Source organism: Hakea prostrata, chromosome 1, assembly GCF_041222555.1.
Source record: "Hakea prostrata isolate BN-2017 chromosome 1, UWA_Hpros_2, whole genome shotgun sequence".
Lineage (NCBI taxonomy): Eukaryota > Viridiplantae > Streptophyta > Magnoliopsida > Proteales > Proteaceae > Hakea > Hakea prostrata.
The window spans coordinates 20,224,977-20,247,799 of NC_142600.1; the positions used below are offsets into that span (position 1 = coordinate 20,224,977).

The window sequence follows — 22,823 nt, forward strand, 5'->3', positions numbered from 1 at the left end:
TGAAATTAGTAACTAATAGAAAATAGAAATTATGCTTTATAGAAACTACCAAAACTTGTGTAGTAAGATTCCTACATTAGAAAGAGTAGCATATCTAAAAAGGAAACAAGGAATAATGGCATAACACTATTCATGTGAACAGTAACAACCCAAACTTCAACACTCCCCCTTAAGCTGGAGTATACATAAAGAAAACTTCAGCTTGCGCAATAAGAATAAACTTGAAAGGTAGCACCAATCTTGAATCGTGTAGCAATAGCAGACGTTGATAAACACTGAGAAAACTTCACCTAGGAGATAATCAGCACCAACTTAAAAAAAAACTTTACTTCTTCATGTTGAAAGAACCATCCAATAATGAGAACAATCGACGATGTTGAGGACGAACAAAATCCATAAGTATAGCAAGATCAAAGACACTATCCACATAATGCCGGTAGTAGGGAGAAATATCCACACTAAATCTTCAAAATCGCAACCCCAATGTCCATATAAATGCTTCGCAAAAAGGCAAGTAATAGGTAAAGTATTGGAGAGCCCTTAACGTAGCCCTACCTACCCAAGCTTTTCTCATTAGCTGCCACATTCCCACTAGCCCCAACTGTGCCATTTGTTGGAATAGTTCAGAGGACCTGGCAGTGGCGGAGCCACGTTGGTACCGGAGGGGGCCATGGCCCCCCCCCCCCCGGATTTTTTGAAATTGTAAGTATCCTTGTTTTTTTTTCCTTATTTCTCTATCTTTAAATGTGAAATACCACTATTTGGCCCCCTCCAAAAATTAAAAATAACAATTTAAGATAAAAATGATGGGTACAAATGTTATTCATAATCTCTATCTAATGGTTATCATTAAATCCCTAGTTTTAAGGAATAAAATGTTAAATTCTAATTAAAAACTAACTCACGATCCCTGAATTTCTCCTTATATATCCTCTCTTATTTTAATTTCTATTTATTCTCTCATGAATCTCCTCTTTTATTCCTATTTTTTCTCTTTTTTTTCTCACACGTCTCACAAAATATTGAAGTAGTTAGCAAACTTTGGAATTTTCCTAAATCTTCTCCACATCACGTATTCACTCTCTTTCTCAAATTATTCCTTTCTCTCTCTCACACTAACGAATTTTTTGTTAATTTACCTAATTTTTAATGGAGACTATACATTAAAATATAATAATATATTCGAGATGGGACCTACCAGTGGGTTCCACATTGGCCCACATACATTCGGCCCCCCTCCATTTTCAATCCTGGCTCCGCCCCTGGGACCTGGACCATCTCTTCTTTGGTTGCCCGCTCTCCCACTCTGTTTGGACCCTTGCCCTTGCCTCCATTTGGCCTAGATCGCGACGTCCTTTTGGCTTTGTCTGAGATTGGAAATGGACCTTGAGAAACTTTGCTGGTGCCACTATCTGTGACCTTGTGGGTAAGCTAGTCTTTGCAGCCACTATTCACCATCTTTGGTGGGAGCGTAACTTGAGAAGATGGACTTCAAAATCCCGATCCCGTGATATGATTTGGAATGCCATCTGTTTTGATGTTTCGACGAGACTTCGCTCTCTCCCCCACCCCCTATTGCTGATTCTCCAAGAAATAGGCTGATTGTTAATTCTTGAAGTCTTTCTTCTCCCTTCAGTCTTCTTCTTAACTGATCTCCCTCCCCCCTCTTCCCCTTTGTATATGTTCTCTTGTTTTCTTTCTGTTATTTAATATATTATTTATCCAAAAAAAAAAAAATATTGATTACTGTAGACCAAGTAGGTAGGTAAAAGACAGTATAGGTTACTGTGGACCAAGTAGGTAAGGTGGTATGGGTTACTACGGACCAAGTAGACAGGTAAAAGATAACATGAGTTACTGCGGACCAAGTAGGTAAGGTAAAAGACAATATAGGTTACTACGGACCAAGTATGTAAGGTAAAAGACAATATAGGTTACTACAGACCAAGTAGGTAAGGTAGTATTGGTTATTACAGACCAAGTAGTTAGGTAAATGACAATATAGGTAAAGGTAGGTAATAATATTGTTGTATGAGATTCTTCCTGGCCACCTGGGATTTCATTGAGCTTGACCTCATTCATGCTATTCGCAGCTTCGCCTTAACCCTTCCCAAGTTCTCCACCATCAATAATACCTTCGTGTGTCTTATCCCCAAAAAGCCTGGTGCCTCCTCTCTCTTTGATTTTCGTCCCATTTCGCTTTGTAATCTCATCTATAAATTCATCTCCAAAGTCCTGGCCAATCGACTTAAATTGGTTATCCCCTCTCTGGTAAGTCCCAACCAATCGGCTTTCATTGCCGGACGGAGCATCTCTGACAATATCCTCCTCTGTGCGGAGATTATCCGTGGTTTTGACAGAGCTGGTCATTCCCCTGCTGCTCTTATGAAGGTCAATCTTCATAAAGCCTTTGACTCTATTCGATGGGATTTTATCAGTGAAGTCCTTTCGGCTATGGGCTTCCCCCCCTCCTTTGTCCACTGGGTTGAGACTTGTATCTCCACTCCTCACTTCTCTGTCATCACCAATGGCTCCCTAGCTAGGTTTTTCCCTTCGCAAGTTGGCATTTGTCAAGGATGCCCCTTATCCCCTTACCTTTTCACCTTAGCACTGGCTGTGCTCTTCCACCTCTTCCAATCCAAAACTGATCAGATGCTTATTTCTTCCATTCTCAAGTGTCGTTCCCTCAAGCTCACCAACCTCGCCTTTGCTGATGACCTCATGATTTTCTTTAAGGTTGACCACTCCATCTCTTTTATCCTCTCTAACCTCTCCCACTTCGAATCCCTCTCGGGTTTTAGAGTCAACTTCGAGAAAGTCACCATATTTCTCTCTGGTATCTCTGATTCTACTAGAGCTTCCCTCCTTTTGCTCTCTGGGTTCAGCCCAGGTTCCTTCCTTGTGACCTATCTTGGTCTCCCCCTTATCCCCGGTAGGCTCACTTGCCACCATTGTTCCCCCATGCTTGATCATATTTGGAAAAAGCTCCAACTCTGGAAGAGCAAGCTGCTTTCGTTTGCTGGGAGAATGGTGCTCATCCGTTTTATCCTCCAATCCTCCTATCTCTACTGGTGTGGTATCTTTTCCCTTCCTAAATCTATCATCCACTCCTAGAATCCATTTTCTGTGTTTTCCTCTGGAAAGGCCTTGAGTCTCCCTGCTTCCTTCATCCTATTAGCTGGAAGTCTGTTTGTCGTCCCAAATCTGAGGGAGGTCTTAGAATTTGCTGTATTCGTGATATGAATATGGCTTGTCTCATGAAGCTCATTTGGAAGATCGCTTCCAATTATGATTCCATCTGGGTTTCCTGAGTCTATTCCTACCTTCTTAAGAATGACTTGATTTGGACTGTCTCGCCACCCTTCTCCGTGGTCGTGCTCTCTCTGCCACTTCTGTCCTTGTCTCTACTGGTGTCTTCACTTCCTTTTGGCTTGACCCTTGGCATCCGATGGGTATCCTGTACACTCCTTGGCCCTCGAACCGTTTATAACACCCGTATCCCAAAATCCACCCCCCTTTCCACGTTCATTTCCTTTGGCTCTTGGTCCCCCTCCCCCCACCCATGTCTCACACAGGTTTGGAGCTCCCTCCCCCCCTCTTCCCCCACACCGACGACCGTATTACTTGGTTGCACCCCCGCCCTACCTCCTTTTCTACTTCCTTGGCTTGGAACCTCCTGAGAACTCCGTCCCCCCTATACCTTGGTCCCCCCTTGTTTGGTTTAAATGCCACATCCCTCGCCATGCCCTTACTCTTTGGAGAGCCCTTAACCTTGCCCTGCCTACCCAAGCTTTTCTCATTAGCCGCCTTATCCCCGCTAACCCAAATTGTACCAACTGTTGGAATAGTTCAGAGGACATTGACCATCTCTTTTTCTGTTGCCCTATTTCCCGCTTTGTTTGGTCCCTAGCCCTTGCATCCATTTGGCCCAGATCGCGTCGTTCTTTGCGCTTCGCTCGAGATTGGAACTGGATCCTGAGAAATTTTGCCGGTACCTCTATCTGTGACCTTGTGGGTAAGCTTGTCTTTGCCGCCACTATTCACCATCATTGGTAGGAGTGTAACTTCCGAAGATGGTCTTCCAAATCCCGTTCTAGAGATATGATTTGGAATGCCATCTACTTTGATGTTTCTTCGAGACTTCGTTCTCTCCCCCACCCCCTATTGTAGACTCTCCAAGAAATAGGTTGATTGTTAGTTCTTGGAGCCTCTCAGCTTCTTTCCTGTCCCCTTCTTGACTGGGACTCTCCCCTCCCCCTTGATCCTGTTTGTATGTGCTCCTTTTGGCTTTTGGTAATTTAATTATTTATTCATTAAAAAAAAAAAATTTGTTGTAGAATGCCATAAGTTGAGGGCAAAGATCTTCACAATAATATTCATCAACACATCTTGAGTAGATATAGAATAAGGTACCATTCTCCCCTTCACGTGTAGCATTAGACGTGGACAATTAATGACAACCAATAACCAATATCCAATTTAAAAAGATCCCAAGAAATATAGTTTCCAAGTTCACCTCATGGTAGGGTATGTTGTAATGTGGTAAATATATAGTATCAGTGGTAAATATAGTCCAATGGCGAGGAGTTATGGTGTAGATGGGATTTAATAGAAAGCAAAATATGGACGAGGAGGGAGAGGCATGAGTTCAGCTATGGATAATCAAGAACAATAAAAATACAAAATATGTGTAGTACCAAAGGTGGGTAGAAAAAAATTTTGTTAGAAACAACAGTAGTCAATGGAGTAGAACCTAGTTGATGCTAAATTCAGGTTTGAGATGTTGAAAAAATATTAGAAGAAACAGAGTAGGTACAAGTCTTTATGGAAAAAAAAATTTAAAAATTAATTCAACCCACGAAATAGGGAAACAGTTGCCCAGGGATTCGCATGAAACATTGTATAGCATCGTAGGTTATAAGCCAATAATTGAGATGTAAACACAGCAAGATGGGTAAATCGCAGCCCTTATCATAAAAAAAAGGAAACAGCTTCCCAGGGATTAAGTACTAGGTAGATCGAACCTTAGAAAAGACCCAAAAAGCTTGTGTAGGAACCATCATGTAAAGGATTGCAAACTGAAACATACAGCCAATATTCATCTGGATTTTTTGGGTTGTTAGTAGCATGGATAGGTATTATTTGAGTCCTTCATAAGTCATCTAAGAAGAAAACCATATAAACTAGTAGCCGTCCCAAATAAATCTTCAGAAACCAGCAGCCTAGAACTTGAAGAAGAATCATAAAATAAATTCTGCAGAGTGCAGACCCGAATAGGGTAGAACAAAAAACTGTAGTATGCAAAAACAAAAGGCTAACGAAGGGGATAAAAAAAAATCAGTTCTGGGATCTTCCAAAGGGGTAATAGGTGGGGAAGATCAATTTAAATTAATACTTGATCTAACAGTATATTAGTTGCAGCAGTAGGTGGTTGCGCACCAAAGAAAATCGAAAGAAAATTTCAGAAGAGAATACTTGAGAACAACACTGTTTTGATTAAAAAAAAAGCTCTGATGCCATGTTAGAAAATAAACTTTAATCAACCAAAACAGTGCAATAAGAAGAAGAACTAAGAGGAAGAAAAAAGAAGAGAAGAAAAAAGAAGAGAAGAAAGAAGAAGAATTGATAGGAACCCATAAGCCCTGCGATTCTAGCTTAATACTCCTAGAATCACAGCCTCTTACTTATAGATATCAATAGTTTAGATTACAACTTGAGAAGCGAGCCATCTTGCCCTCTAAAAAAGGAAATAAAAAGTGCAACTTATGGACAGAATTTTATAGTAAAACTAACTCCAAAAATTTGTCCAAAATAAAAAGTATTGAAAAAGGAAAGTTTTGAAATTAGTAACTAATAGAAAATAGAAATTATGCTTTCTAGAAACTACTAAAATAGCAAGATTCTGACATTAGAAAGAGTAGCATATCTAAAAGGAAACAAGGAATAATGGCATAACCCTGGTCCCATGACACGTGACAGCCCAAACTTCAACATTAATAAAAGAGTGTTGACGCTTAAGAGTAAGGTTATAGTAGAGCTTCTCCATCAACAGTATGGTACCTCCAGGTTGTCGATTAAGAAAACTAGGGTTTTCTAATTGAAAGATTCTCCTTCAGCAGTGGCTTGCTGCCTTCACTATTCCATCCTCATCTTAGCTCATTATCTGACTTGGTTACAGGTAAGTAACAAGTCAGCCTTATTCCGTTCACCTTTCCATATTTTAGTTGCTGTTTCTGCAAACCCTACCCCATTTGGTTCTCCTACCCGCAGATCTGTTATCACTCAATCCCAATCTCTGCCCTTGTTACCCCACTAAGAACCTAATCCTTGCTGCCCTTCCCAAATCCTAACCCTATATTTTCAGAAGCCTAGCTTCACAACTACTAAGATTAAAAAAAAAGCTTTGATGCCATGTTAGAAAATAAACTTTAATCAACCAAAACAGTGCAATAAGAAGAAGAACTAAGAGGAAGAAAAAAGAAGAGAAGAAAAAAGAAGAGAAGAAAGAAGAAGAATTGATAGGAATCACATAAGCCTGCGATTCTAGCTTAATACTCCTAGAATCACAGCCTCTTACTTATAGATATCAATAGTCTAGATTACAACTTGAGAAGCGAGCCATCTTGCCCTCTAAAAAAGGAAATAAAAAGTGCAACTTATGGACAGAATTTTATAGTAAAACTAACTCCAAAAATTTGTCCAAAATAAAAAGTATTGAAAAAGGAAAGTTTTGAAATTAGTAACTAATAGAAAATAGAAATTATGCTTTCTAGAAACCACCAAAATAGCAAGATTCTGACATTAGAAAGAGTAGCATATCTAAAAAGGAAACAAGGAATAATGGCATAACACTGTTCACATGAACAGTGACAGCCCAAACTTCAACATTAATAAAAGAGTGTTGACGCTTAAGAGTAATGTTATAGTAGAGCTTCTCCATCAACAGTATGGTACCTCCAGGTTGTTGATTAAGAAAACTAGGGTTTTCTAATTGAAAGATTCTCCTTCAGCAGTGGCTTGCTGCCTTCACTATTCCATCCTCATCTTAGCTCATTATCTGACTTGGTTACAGGTAAGTAACAAGTCAGCCTTATTCCGTTCACCTTTCCATATTTTAGTTGCTGTTTCTGCAAACCCTACCCCATTTGGTTCTCCTACCCGCAGATCTGTTATCACTCAATCCCAATCTCTGCCCTTGTTACCCCACTAAGAACCTAATCCTTGCTGCCCTTCCCAAATCCTAACCCTATATTTTCAGAAGCCTAGCTTCACAACTACTAAGATTCCCTTCTACAACCCTAATAGCTTAACCCTAAACCTGTTAGCCTAAATGAGTCCCTTTTACAACCCACCCAAGAGCTCTAAAAGCCCTAACAGAACCTAATCGGTGTCCCTTCCAAACCTTAACCCTAATTGCAGAAACTAGGGAATCAAACCAACATTTTGTTATACAATAAAAGTAAAAAAACAGAGGACTTAGTTGAGAGTTCAGTTCAGTTTTCGACTTCTATTTTGGCCCTAAACAGAAGCTTGAATCAGTCCTGGATGAAATCTCCTGAACCAATTTGTCAACGTGTCACATATGCATCCTAGCCCTTCTTTGGGTCAAGGAGACCTGGTGTCGCCTGCTTGGTGTCACTTTGGTTTCCGTTGCCCTCTATCACCTCTCCTTGCCTTGTCACCTTGACAGCTGTGCTCCTGAAACCAGAAGTTGTCTTACTGCTATTATCCAAAGGTCTTAGATTTCTGGCCCCCCTTCACTTGAAGCTGCATCAAAGAGGGTCTTCAGAGGTGAAATTTCAAGAGTGCTGCTTCTTGTGAAGACAATGTCATCAACATTGTTGGAAGAGTTGAAGAAATCCTGGCTTGTGTCTAAAGGACATAGCAGGAGCTTCCTTTAAACTCAAAACTTACTAAATATAGAACAAATTAAATCTTCCTAGTGTAGGAATCTTACAAGAAAAATAAGGTCTTAGCAAATCTATCCCAATAAGTAAAGAACAGAAAAAGGAAAGTAAACTAAATCAACCAAATCACCCAGATCTCCCATAATCGATTCTATCATTCAACAAACATATACAATCAAGATAGTTACATACTTACATTACCATTAGTCTTGTTGGTAAACAAATTATGACAACATTACTTTGGGTATTGCCAATAGACATACATTGCTTTATTAAGTCTTCCAAATCAAGTTGCTTTTATCCATGTAAAGGATGATAAGCTTGCAAAATTTTCTGTGTTTCTCTCGAAGCATAACTAGGTGGAATATCCATGTATTCTTCCTCTTAATGGTCTCCATGAAGAAAAGCATTCTTCACATCTAAGTGTTGAAGATCCTTCTATGCAAAGGGGAAAGAAAGAAAGAAAGAAAGAAAGAAAGAAAAGATCTCTCCCTCAGTTTATTACATAGTAAAAGAATGCCACGGTCCAGAATTTTCTTGCCTATTGGTCAAAGGACCTAACCTAGTCAATCCAAAGTGAATCTCATTCAGCATCTACTTCCACTCATTGAAAGTGCATCTCTGGTTGAATCAATATCATGATTTCCCTTTGCTTCCTTTTATTGGTTTACCAAGTGACTTGGGCTCCAAAACCAAGTTCTCAAACCATGACTCTATTCAGAGCAAATCAGTAGATAGCCATCCTGGACTCTTTTTTTTTTTTTTGGGGGGGGGGGTGGTGGAACTAGGGTTGGATGTCCAAGGGATGAGAAAGGAGAAGGGGGTGGGGAACAGAAAGACAAACAGGTCAAGAGGACATAGTAGGCTAACAAAGAGAGGGATCAAGACCCAATGTAACAACAATGAGCTTGTTCCTTGGGGAGTCATCAAAAGTTGTGTGTAGAAGCAAGTCGATCCTAGAGCAGACATCAAATAAGATGGCTTTCCAAATCATTTCAAGGGTTTGGGAGTTGGAATTCTATCTTCTAAGATTCATTTCTAACCAAGCATGAGAGGTCAAAGCTCCAAAAAACAGCTTATTGATAGAGTCAGAATCAGGGAGCCAGAGAAGGACAAAACCAGTGAGTGCCATTATTTGTCAAAGGGGAGACCGGTCTAAAACTGAGCCTAATGGAAGCAAGGACTTAGGTCCAAAATGGAGAAGGTGAAGAGGCAAGAAAAAAACTGGTAGTTGGGTAAGGGACATTGCCTTTGACGGTTTGACCAGACTAGCTTGTGCGGCTGTGCCAGTGGGCTGAAGAGGAATGTGGTCTGGAAAAAGTGCCTGGCTGACAAACTGGAAGAAAAGCCATTGCAGGAAAGGAGCTAGACGCCGCCCGGGGGGGGGGGTTGCTGAAGGAAATGAGCCATTTCTATGAAGACCTATATTAATTTTGATAAAATTAAAAAATGAAATCCAGTTGGAACTTCCACCAGAATTGTCATTAATTGGTTGTTTTGAAGCTATGCAGTTTATGTGGACTTTCTTTTGGAGGGGGTTTCTTTTTTTTTTTTTTTTTTTGGGTGGGGGGGGGGTTCCAGGATCCAATATACTAAGAGAACCAGTCATGTGGATGATATTTTGTTGTTGATGTATCATTTGATTGTGGACAATAGACTTTGAAGCCTATTATCATGCTGATTCCTGCTTATAGTGTCCACAGGTTGTTTCTTTGGAACAAAATGAAATACGAGTCCATTGATGGATACAGAATGAGCTTTAGATCTATTAAGTGAAAATTTGAGTTTTTAGGTTACTGGGAGAAAGCCCAATGTAAAATAGCTTATCCATGCATAATTTCCTTTAAAAAGGCATCTGGCTCAATGTTTCTAGTGTAGATTTATTCTGATTCTCTTCACTTTTTAGGTGAGCTTGGCAATTGGCTTCTTGTTTCTTGGTGGTGGAATGCATACTTTCTCAACTAGCAATACTGCTGTTGCTTCCCTGCTGATCACTCTCTACCCTCGGTTACCTACTGGGCCAAATGATAACCGTTGCCACCTGCAGGTATGTCAAAACCTGGGTCAACAATTCAGGTGTTGAGAAATAGCTGTTTTTCCAGAATTCCTCAGGATGGAAGCAGAATTGAAGTTTTACCTGTATCTCTGCGAAAGAACTGTTCCTGGGCCAGAATTAATCTAATTGATTGTATGAATCATTTTAACATATTACAACTTTCGGCTGTCCGCGAAAGAAGTATCCTGTGAATTCTGGAAAAATAGCTATGGATATGTTCTTCTGTTGGGCTTGTTTTGTTTGTTCCATAAGATCATGTTGTGCCCCAACTGATGTTGAATTCCAGCCTCATTACAGATTTCCACATTAACGGTAAAATCAGGGACTATACAATTTCCCTTCCCCTTGGAATTGGTTTGTAATATTTCTTGTTTATCTAATGTATAATTCCCTAGAATTTTCATTCTTCAGGCATTCAGGCACTTGTATGTTCTGGCCACTGAAAATCGCTGGGTGCAAACCGTTGATGTCGATACTGGTCTTCCTGTTTATGCACCTCTTGAGGTGACTACGGTAGAAACAGAAAATTATGCAGAGACAGGCTTTTGTGAGATCAGTCCTTGTATTCTGCCAGAACGTGCTGTTGTAAGTTATTCAGATTTGACTGTTGCTCTCACACAGTGAAAATGTTCTATTTTCATTCATTCAATTTCAGATAATTAGACAAGCATGATTTAATTCTTACTAAGTTTGGAGGAAGAAATCTCAAAATGTAAAGAAGCTTCAAAATTCAAGTCACTTAGAGCATAATGTTCATCTAAAGGCCATCTGAATTTCTAAATGCTAGAATGATGTTGGAAACATAAATAAACGATTTGATTCATACACTTGCATGGACTGATGATCTTGGTGTTGAAAAGCTGTTTCGGTAGTTCCACCATGAAACATATCTAGAAAGGTTGGCTGCTTCTATGTCACTGATCAGTTTATATTGTGTATCATTCATGTAGCTGAAGACAGTACGAGTTTGTGGGCCCAGGTATTGGCCTCAAGTCATCGAGCTTGTTTCTGAAGGTAGTAGGGCAAATGTTGCACTGCTTGTGGTAGTTGTAGATTACTCGATCCAAGTCCCCAAGCATTGTGGTATTTAATTCATTGCATAATTGCTTGTCCAGACAAACCTTGGTGGAGTTCTGTTGACAAGAATAACCCTTTTAACTGTGGTATCATTTATATCAAGCGAAAAGTTGGAGCTTGTTCCTATGTGGATGATCCCGTTGGATGTCAATCATTGCTATCACGGGCAATGCACAAGGTGTCATTTTGTTCTCTTGGTTTGCATCTTTCTGATCATCTCCCTAGTCCATCATAATAAAGTGCTCTCGTAACCTCTTTCTGATTTCAGGCATGTGATTTGACTAGTCTGAGAGCTTGTACTGCAAGTATTAGTGGAAATGATGACCCTGGTTCATTTAAGGTTGATCAGTTAGTTAGTACTTTCTCAACTGATCCAAGCTTAATAGCATTCGCACAACTGTGTTGTGACCCTTCCTGGAACAGCAGGCAAGTTTTCAAACTTCCAATTTCATTTGCGTCTTTGTGATATATATTGTCCATAATATTGGAAAGCAAGTGGGTGTAAGGAAGACGAGCAGAAAAGGGAGTGAATTCAAAAGTTCTTTTGTATTCCATCATATATTTACTGATTCTTCTTGATGTAAATTTCCTGAGGTAGGGTTGACCATCTTCAAAGCTTTTGCCATTATGCCAAATCATACCTGGAAGGCTGTGACCAATGACAAACTAGCAACTATATCCATCGTTTTACCAAGAAAACTGCAAACAAAGACAGAGAAATGTCAATAGACCTTTCTAGCAACCTAAGCATCTGATTTCTCTTACTTTGAGTTGTCGTATAATGTGGCCTTCAATGCAACCTGTCCTTAAAGACTAGTTGCTCCATGTATATAGTTGCAGAGGCCGGGCAGATGCTTTTGCCTTGTAATCTGTTTCTTTAAGGTAAGTTTAGCAATCCAGCCAGATTCGTTTACAACAACAATTGTACTTATTTTGTCCCAGTTCAATAATTTAGGAGTTCCTTCACCACCTCAGTTTTTTTTTTTGTTTTCGCAGTACAAAAATACATGAGTATATTATTTCCTATGCTTCTGACAGTTACCACAATATCCCCTGAAATTAATTCATAAAGAACCATTTGTGACCAAAATGCCCTTAGTTACAAAGGAATGAAACCCAGTCTCGTATGACCCCAACTGTATCCATCCTCTGCAACAATAGCTTATCTCCATCTCCCCGGACCCCAGCCCACCCACTTCCACCCTCTGCATCTCACATTAGTTGAAATCATAAGAATTAAAAGGGTTCACTGTAGATTAGAATACCTGGACTTTCTTTTATTGGCTTAGCACTCTGAAGAAACTCTAATTTGAGGGAAGCATTGAAGTCTGATTCTGATTCAGAGAGAAAAAACGAAGAGCAAATGTAATGGGGGTCAGGATGGAGAAGAAAGAAGGGTAAAGAAGATGGGGGAAGAAAGGGAAATCTTAGACAAATTGGTCTTGAAGAAGGGGAGGACGAAGGACATTCATAAGAAGAAGAGAACAGGAGAACGAGAGAGGGGGGGGTGCAAATGCCCAAAGCTCTAGCTTTACTTCATTCCCCCCCCCCCCCCCCATTCCATACGTGTTCTCTTTATTGCAATGTAAGGGCCTATTTATAGCTTGGCTAAAGCTAGACTAAAAATAGAAACTAATATCCTCGTAATTGGTGACAATAGAATCTTATAAATATAAAAACTACTAGGCTTTATATTTCATCAAGGTAGAAAACAGAGCAAAAACAGCAGCACACAAGACAAAGAATTTACGTGGTTCACCGAAGGCTATGTCCACGGCCAAGCAAAATTTCTTGTTTCACTATGAGGAAGAAGAAGAAGATATTACAGCCTAGCTAATTTTTCTCTACCCACTCTCTATATCTCTCAACCCAAATTAAGATACTATAAATAGTTACAAGAAAAATAGATAATGACAGATTTACCCCCGTACCCAAAAGGAATGCCAAAATAAATACATTAATTTTCATAACCTCCAAAACCCATTGCAACAACTTCCTTGTGTGCACTGTCTATACATGGAATCCAAAGTCAACCACAACATTTCCAATTGTGTTCAGCCTTAAAAACTAGTCCAAGTTCATTTCATCACATGCATATTCGACCTTGGCAATTGTAGATTTTCCAACAGTTTATCTTGCCAAAATTGTACTTTCTTTAATTATGTCGAGACTCCTCAATGCTTCTATCTTTTGACGAACAATTCAAATTTGAACCAATTTTCACATGTGATGAAAATTAGTCTTCGCCACAACAATCTCCCATTTTAAGACAATTTTCAACTCTTACCTCAAAGATCAACACCGCTCAGTCAGCCAAACTGACCATCAATAAAGATTGATCAGCGTTGAGTGAAAGTTCAACTTCTCCTTGTTAGCCACCTTTGTTAACAAGTCTGCAAGGTTCTTGCTACCCTCAATTTTATCAAGTTTCAATAGGCCATACTGCAGAATTAACCGTATAAAATGATATCTCAACTAAATATGTTTTGTCCTTGAATGGAATGGTGAATTCTTTGCAAAATAAATTGTACTATGGCTGTCACTCATAATTTTTTTTCTCTTGTCTTCTTACCAGCTCTTCCATAAAACGTTGAAGCCAAATCATCTCTTTACTTGCCTTAGTAACTATTACATATTCTGCCTCTGTGGTTGAAAGCGCAACCATGTTCTGTAGGTTTGAAACCTAACTAATTGCAGTTTCACATACAGTAAAAACGTAACCAGTGGTGCTTCTTCCACTATCTCTGTCGCTTAAATGATATGAATCAACATAACCTTGCACATCAATGTTAGAACCTCCAAAACATAAACAGTATTGAGAAGTACCTCTAAGAAATCTCAAGATCCATTGGACATCTCTCCATTGTTCTATTCCTGGGTTGTGCATAAATCTGCTAACAACTCCTACATGTGCTGTGTTCGGTCTCATACTCACTATCGCATAAATCAAACTCCCAACTGCTGAACAATATAACACCTTTGCCATAAACTCCTTTTCCTCTTTTGTTGAAGGACATTGATCCTTTGAAAGCTTGAAATGGTTTGCCAATTGAGTATAAACTGATTTTGCTTTGTCCATGTTGAAACTTTTTAAGATCTTATCCACATTTTTCTTGAGAAAGCCATACCTTTTTCTCCTTTCTGTCCCTTCTTATTTGCATGCCAATAATCTGGTTTGCTTCTCCCAAATCCTTTATATCAAAGGCTTTAGACAGACTCTTCTTGAGATTATTAATTCTCTTCATGTTTTATCCTACAACAAGCTTATCTTCTACATAATATGCAAGCATTAAGAAATCTCCATTTTCAAAATTTTCAAAATAAACACAATGGTCAGATTGATATCTGACAAATTTTATTTCTTGCATTAATTCATCAAATTTCAAACTTGTTTGAGACCATACAAGCTTCTTTTTAGTTTGCACACCAATTTTTTTTTTCCCTTTGTTGAAGTATACGTCATGGTGGGAGATCTCGCGAGATCTCGGCGAGATCTCGCGAGATATCTCGGTTTTTCAAAAACCGAGAGCCGAAGAAGGGCGAGATCCCAGATGGGATATCTCGCTCGAGATCTCGCCATATCTCGCCCTATCTCGCCATATCCCCCCCCAAACCCCCCCCTCCCCCCCGGAACTCTCAATTTTTACCAAATTTTTTGTAGATTTCAGCCAAAGTTTCACTTGCAACTACTCTTAGCACATCTACAACATCAAAGAAAACTCAATCATGCGTTAATGACTTATATAAAACTCTAACGGTTGTATACTTTTATCATTCTATTCTTGAAAGTTAAGATTGTAATACTCATATGAATGTTATCTTGATGACATTAAGTTTGGTTGACCAGTTTCTTTATGCCCGGTAAGTTTCCCTTAGAATGTTATATAACATTGCATTCTCTAATCCTACACATTAATGGTTTTATATTATATGTTATATAACCTTGCATTCTCAATCCCAATTCGGTTCACAATATGGGTAGACTTAGAAATCATACTTATGGCTTTCTCACAAATCCAAGGCCACTAGTGTGTTCAAAAGGCATCAAATAGGCTAAAAACCAAGTTTTAGCCAGTTGATTATATTTTCTACCGAGATGGTCTAGATCTCGGTTTGGGAATCGAGATTGGTATACGTAAATTTGTGATTTTACGTTCACGTGAAGTTTTGCTATTGTTTTGATTATATTTTCTATTTCTAATGTGGGAATCTTGCTACATAAGTTTTGGGAGTTTTTTTAGAAAGCATAGTTTCTATTTGGGATAATTACTATTGGCCCCCTGTACTTTGATTTTATTACTACTGTATCCCCTGTACTTTTCAAAATTACTAATCCAACCTTAAACTTTGTCTATAATTACTATTGCCCCCCTACCGTTAAATTCCGTTAGTTAACTGATGATATGGCATCTTTAAATTTTCTCAAAAACTCCAAAATACCCTTATACTTATCTCTTTTCTTATTTACCCTTTTGTCAAGTTACAGTAGTACCCTTAATTAATTGTGGACAAAAAAAATAACTATAATCCGTTTTATTCTAAAAAAAAAACACCAAATAAAGAAAGAATGATTGAATAAAACTCAAATAGAAACCGGAAGAAGAAAAAAATCGAATTCAACTCAAATTGGAAATTGAATATCACCTAAAAAAATTTCAAAATAAATGAAATTTAGTGAGGGTGGGAAACAAATTGGATTTGGATTTTGTTCATTTATTTAATTCAAAATAAATGAAGTTTAGTGAAGGTGGGAAACTAAATCGGATTTGGATTTTGCTCATTTCTTTATTTCAAAATAGATGAAGTTTTGTGAAGGTGGGAAACCAAATCGGATTTGGATTTTGCCCGTTTCATTAATTCAAAATAAATGAAGTTTAGGGTAAAATTGACATTTAATTTGGTTTTATAAATGGGGTAGCATCGTCTTTTAATTTCTTAATTTTAATGAAAGGCAAATTAGACATTACATATTCAAACTTAACGGCAACTTAACACCATTATTAGGAAGGGGGGCAACAGTAATTTCATAAAGAACAGGGTTTTATTTGTAATAAAATCAAACTACAGGGGGGCAACAGTAATTATCTCTTTCTATTTTGGTGGTAGTTTTTATTTTCAGAACTTTCTATTTTAGGAGTCAGGAAGTTACTAAAGTTGTAATATTTTGTTTCCTTCTTCTAGAGGACAATTACTTGTCTCTCAAGTTGTATTAGATTCATTAGAAACTATAAATAAAAGTGCTTTGTGATTCTAGACTCTTTAGCTAAGAATCATAGGTCTTTTCTACTGGTTCTTCATCTATCTTCTCTTCTTCTTCTTCTCTCTTTTCTCTGTTCAAGTTCAACTGCTATTTTGATTGTTTAAAGCTTGTTTTCTAACATGACATTAGAGCTTTTTTGAATCAAAATAGTGTTGTTCTCAATATTCTCTTCTGAGAATTTTTTTCTTCTATTTCCTTGGTGTACAACCACCTAATGCTGTATATTATGGACTATTAGATCATATTCATGTGAACTGATCTTCTCTACCTATTGCCTTACTCTTACACGTTCCAGAACTTGAATACCTTTGTTACCTCTTTTTTTACTCCTAAGGTTGCAGAATTTTTTTGTGTTCTTTCTACTTCAAGTTTTGGAAAACTGATTTGAGTGATATCTACCTCAGTTTAATGTCTTCACTTACACGTGACTCAATCATGAGTATGGCTGAATGAAAAGGATCTCAAGGAGATCATGTAAACGTTCAAATTACATCTATCATGCTCAAAGGTAGTTCTAATTACTTGTTGTGGTCACAAGCGGTTCGGGTGTACATACTTGCAAAAGGTAAGCTTAAGTTCATTGAGGATGAACCTCCTGCTGAGACTGACAAATCTTATTTTAGTTGGATCCAAGATGATGCAATCATCAAAATTTGGATGTGGAATAGTATGAAACTTGATATTGCAGCGAATGTTATGTTCCATAAGACTGCAAAGGGAATATGGGATGATTTGCAAGAGACTTATTCCTAAGCTAAAAATATGACTCGGATTTTTAGTATTTATGAAAAGCTATTTCAATTTTAGCAAGTTGACAAGTCTCTGCAGGATTATTACAACTCCTTTAAAGGCATGATGGAGGAGTTGAATGTCTTTCAACCTCTCACCACTGTTATAGAGAAGCTTAAGGCCCAACGGAATGAATTTTTTGTGTCTAAGTTTCTTGCAGGATTGAACCCTGAATTGAAATCTGTTAAAGGACATCTTCTTGCTGGTGAGCATGTCCCTAATCTTAGTGAAGCATATTCTAGACTTCAACGTATTGCCTTGCCTGAAGGGAGTTTTCCAAAAAACAGTTCTAAAGGAGAAAATTCAGCCTTCACTACCTCTTATGGAAGGGGACATGGTCATGGTTCAGGGGTAGTTAGTAGGTCTTCTGGAGGTCGTGGTGTTCAACTGTCTGATAAGAGATCTCGACTTTGTACTCATTGCGGTAAAACAAGGCACATAGTGGAAGCTTGTTGGGCCAAACATGGAAAACCAGAGTGGGCCAAGCACCTTGCGAATCATGCCATTTCTGATGGTGGTACTGATACTGTAGCAAACAACGATAGTGGTTTTGGATCTTCTTCAGGGACTTGTCTAAGACTCTAAGAGATGATGTAAGCCAAATCCTTCGCCGATTGCAAAATATTGAAACTGGCGCTTCCACATCCACTAGTACTTCTGCTGCCACACTTTCTCATGCAGGTAACACAACACTTCTCACTTCTACTCCCACCCCTTGGATCATCAATTCAGGGGCCTCTTCCCATATAACTGGTAAGTCATCACTTTAGCTCTTTTTCTAAATCTACCACTAAAAATTCTGTTGTCATAGCTAATGGGACTTCCACTCCTATTCTAGGCTCTGGAAGTGTTTCTCCTACACCTTCTCTTACTTTATCATCCGTACTTCATGTTGCTAACTTTCCTTTTAACTTATTATCTATTAGTCAATTAACTAAAGCACTAAACTGCTCTGTGACTTTTACTCCCACTTATTGTGTTTTCCAGGACCTTCACACGAGGAAGACGATTGGTGGAGGGTGTGAAAGGAACGGACTATACTATCTGGACTATGCTACCCCTATTGCGGCTCTTTCTGATGATTGTGTAGATGCTCTCCAGTGGCACTGTCGTTTAGGCCATCTGTCTTTACCTAGATTAAAAATTTTATTTCCTTCTTTTAAATCGAGTGTCAGATTAAATTGTGAAGCGTGTGAGTTAGGGAAGCATCATTGTGCCACCTATCCTCCACGCTCTATCTCTCGTAGTGAGTCCTTATTTTCTCTTGTTTATTCCGATATTTGGGGCCCTTGTAGAAATAGTAATAGGCATGGTTTTCGATATTTTGTTACTTTTGTGGATGATTTCTCCCGTCTTACATGGTTGTATCTTTTAAAGGATCGGACAGAGTTCTTAACTACATTTAAAAGTTTTATTCATGAAATTCGGACTCAATTTTCTCTTCCTATTAAAATTTTTCGGTCTGATAATGCTTTAGAATATGTGCAACATGATATATCTAACTTGTGTGATTCTCTTGGAATGATACATCAAACCAGTTGTTCATTCACTCCCTAACAAAATGGAGTGGCTGAACGCAAAAATCGTCACCTTTTGGAGGTTGCACGCGCTATTTTGATTCAGATGAATGTTCCAAAGAGTTACTGGTGTGATGCAATTTTGGCTGCTGGTCATTTAATTAACCGCATGCCTATGCCTTTGCTTTCTGAAAAATCTCAATTTTCAATTGTTTTTCCCAATAGAGAACTGTTTTCAGTTTCACCCAAAATTTTTGGTTGTGTGTGTTTTGTTCACATACCACATCCTTTGGATAAACTTTCCCCCCGTTCTATTAAGTGTATTTTTCTTGGGTACTCACGCACTCAAAAAGGTTTTCGCTGTTATGATCCGGTTCTTCGCAAACAATTTACAAGTGCGGATGTGACCTTTTTTGAAGACACTCCTTATTATCTAAGTCAATCTGTGTCTGTTAAAAACTGTGTTTTGGATGATACTCCTCCTATTCCCTCTTTAGTTCCTTCCACTAGCAATGTTCCTCTACAGGTTTATCAGCGAAGACATAAGTTGATATAAGATATTGTGGATAGTAGAGTTCCTCCTACAAATGTTAGCGGCTCTCCTTTAGTGGAGCCTGAAGCTGGCCCTACGGATGTTCCTTCTTCATCCTCTCCACCGGCGGATTCTTCTAGTGGAGATCCCACTCTGCCTTCAGATGACTTACCAATTGCTTTAAGGAAAGGTACTCGTACTTGCACTTTACACTCTAACATTGTTTATTCTGTTTCCAATTTTGTTTCTACCTCTCATCTCCCTCCTAGCTTTCGTTGCCTTGCTTTGTTTATGTCTGCCGTTCATATTATAACCCATCATACCGAAGTTCTTAAAATTCCTGGCTGGAAAGCCGCTATGGATGTGGAAATGGATGCTTTACATTCTCGTTATACATGGTCTTTAGTCAACTTACCTCCTGGGAAAGATGTGGTCCGTTGTCGGTGGGTGTATACTATTAAGTACCATTCTGATGGTACGGTTGAAAAGTTTAAAGCCCGCTTGGTGGCTAAGGGCTATACACAAACATATGGTGTAGATTATTTTGAGACTTTTTCTCCTGTGGCAAGACTTAATTCTGTCCGTGTCTTGATATCTTTGGTTGTGAATTATGATTGGACTCTTTTTCAGCTTGACATAAAAAATGCATTCTTATATGGTGATCTTCGTGAAAGAAGTTTACATGGAGCAACCTCCAGGGTATGTTGCTCAGGGGGAGGACAGTGTTCGTGTCTGCAGCCTTCATAAAGCGATTTATGGACTCAAACAGTCTCCACGGGCTTGGTTTGAGAAATTTAGCAAGACTGGTGGAGTCTTTTGGTTTTGTATAGTGTTATTCTAATCACTCTATGTTTGTTAGATGGCAGGGTGATTGTGTTGTCATTATGACAATTTATGTTGATGATATTGTCCTTTCAGGCAATGATGTTGATGCAATCCATACAGTTAAGGCACACTTACAAAAATCGTTCCAAACCAAAGATTTAGGTGATCTACAATATTTCTTGGGGATTGAAGTGATTCACAGTAAAAAAGGAGTAAGTTTGTCACAAAGAAAGTATGTGTTAGATCTTTTGACTGAGACTGGCATGCTTGCTTCTAAACCTAGCGACATTCCCATGGATCCTCAGTTGAAGTTAGGACGTGATGATGGTGACTTGTTAGATGATGTCCATCGTTACAGGAGTCTTATTGGGAAACTTATTTATTTTACTGTTACTCGTCCTGATATTTTTTATTCTGTTGGTGTGTTGAGTCAGTTTATGCAGTCTCCTAGGAAGGCTCATTGGGATGCAGTGATAAGAGTGCTTCGGTACCTCAAGAGTGCTCCCGGAAAAGGTCTCATCTATCGACCAAATCGAAGTATGTACTTGGTTGCCTTTTCTGATGCAGATTGGGCTGGATCCGTCATTGATTGCCGGTCAACCACAGGTTATTGTACTTTTCTTATTGGAAATCTTGTGACTTGGAAGAGTAAGAAACAGTCCACCATTGCTCGATCTAGTGCTGAAGCTGAGTATAGAGCTATGGCCCACATCGCTGCTGAATTGATGTGGCTTCGTTCATTGTTAGAGGAAATAGGATTTCCAGTTTCTAACCCTATGAAAATGTTTTGTGATAATCAAGCAGCCACTTACATTGCTAATAATCCAGTGTTCCATGAGAGAATGAAGCATATAGAGGTAGATTGTCACTTTGTGCGTGATGCAGTGAAGAAGAAGCTTATAACAACTCCTTTTGTGAGCTCTACTGACCAACTAGCTGATTTGTTCACCAAAGCTCTATTCAGACCAAGTTTTCAGTCTATTTGTTGCAAGCTGGGCATGGGAGATTTGTATGCTCCAGCTTGAGGGGGAGTGTTGAAGTATACGTAAATTTGTGATTTTATTGTTTACGTGAACAGTATTATGCTATTGTTTTGATTATATTTTCTATTTCTAATGTGGGAATCTTGCTACATAAGTTTTGGGAGTTTTTTAGAAAGCATAGTTTCTATTTTGGGAAAATATAGATGGATTAATGTAAGAAATTCGTCAAGGAGAAAAGATTGTCATAGGAGGTGATTTAAATGGACATATTGGAAAAGATCAAAGAGGATATGAGAGTGTTCATGGAGGATATGGTTTTGGAGAAAGGAATGAGGAGGGAATTTCAATTTTGGATTTTGCTACTGCTTTTGATCTATCTATTATAAATACTTACTTCAAAAAGAGAGATGAACATTTAATTACTTTCAAAAGTGGACAGCATAGAAGCCAAATAGATTTCTTCCTAACTAGAAGGACTGATAGATTGTTGTGCAAGGATTGCAAGGTGATACCGGGGGTGTGCTTAGTCCCAAGAACACATAAAAGGTCCAAGGTAAACTATCCAAGAATAAGATGGTGGAATTTGAAAGGAGAGTACTCTAAATCCTTCGTTAATGAAGTAGTCAAACAAGGAAAATGGGATTTTAAAGGGGATACCAATGCAATGTGGAATGAGATGGCTATGTGTATTAAGAAGGTGGCTAAAGATGTTCTAGGTGAATCAAAAGGAAAGATCCATTCTTATAGAGAGACGTGGTGGTGGGATAGTGAGGTTCAAGCTGCCATTAGGAATAAAAAAGATAGTTTTAAGACATGGCAAAGAACTAAGGATGTTGAGGATCTTCAAAGGTATAGGTTGGATAGAAATGAAGCTAAGAAAATTGCGGGAAAAGCAAGGGAAATGAAGTATGAAGAGTTATACAATAAGTTGGGCACAAAGGAAGGGGAAAAATCTATTTATAAGATAGCTAAGATGAGGGATAGGAAGAGTAGAGATCTTGACAATGTTAGATGTATTAAAAATGGAGATGGTAAAGTATTAGTTGGTGAGGAGGATATTAAGAAAAGATGGGAAACCTATTTCTCTAGTTTACTAAATGAGCATTCGTCAAGCACTTATGTTTCGGACGATTAAACTTTTCACCAAGGCACCAATGTCCGAACTTATATACGTACGAATTTCGATGTCCGAAGTAAAAGAAGCTTTAAGGAGGATGAAACTTGGCAAGACACAAGGTCCTGATGAAATCCCAATTGAAGTGTGGAAGAGCTTAGGAACCCATGGACTAGTTTGGTTGACTAAGTTGTTTAATAAGATTATAAGCACAGGGAAAATGCCAAATGATTGGAGGAGAAGTGTTGTGGTTCCAATTTACAAAAATAAAGGAGATATTCAAAGTTGTAATAACTATAGGGGCATTAAATTGATGAGCCATACGATGAAATTATGGGAGAGAATAATTGAAACCCGTTTGAGAGACTTAACTACAATTACGGAGAACCAATTTGGGTTTATGCCGGGAAGATCTACAACGGAGGCTATTTACTTAATTAGGAGACTTATGGAAAGGTATAGAGAATGTAGGAAAGATCTTCATATGGTATTTATTGACCTAGAAAAAACTTATGATAGAGTCCCTAGAGTGTTAATTTGGCAAGTATTAGAGAAAAGAAGTGTTGCAAGTAGATATATAGATATAGTTAAGGATATGTATGATGGTTCGATGACTAGTGTTAGAACAGTGGGGGGACAAAGTAATGAATTCCCGATAACAGTTGAGCTACATCAAGGGTCAACATTAAGCCCATATCTATTTGCACTGGTAATGGATGAATTAACCAAAGACATTCAAAATGAGGTCCCCTGGTGTATGCTT

The 22,823-nt window shown here is 38.5% G+C and overlaps 1 protein-coding gene across 1 annotated transcript in view; it reads left to right on the top strand.

The window, feature by feature from the left end:
- The window catches only part of EMB2771 (E3 ubiquitin ligase), a 119,354-nt gene that overhangs the window by 77,519 nt on the left and 19,012 nt on the right, over positions 1–22,823 (top strand). The window contains exons 30-34 of the mRNA XM_089168936.1: positions 9,814–9,954; positions 10,375–10,548; positions 10,914–10,977; positions 11,079–11,218; positions 11,309–11,466. Of these exons, the coding sequence (XP_089025062.1) occupies positions 9,814–9,954; positions 10,375–10,548; positions 10,914–10,977; positions 11,079–11,218; positions 11,309–11,466 (677 nt within the window). The remainder of the gene's footprint in view (positions 1–9,813; positions 9,955–10,374; positions 10,549–10,913; positions 10,978–11,078; positions 11,219–11,308; positions 11,467–22,823) is intronic.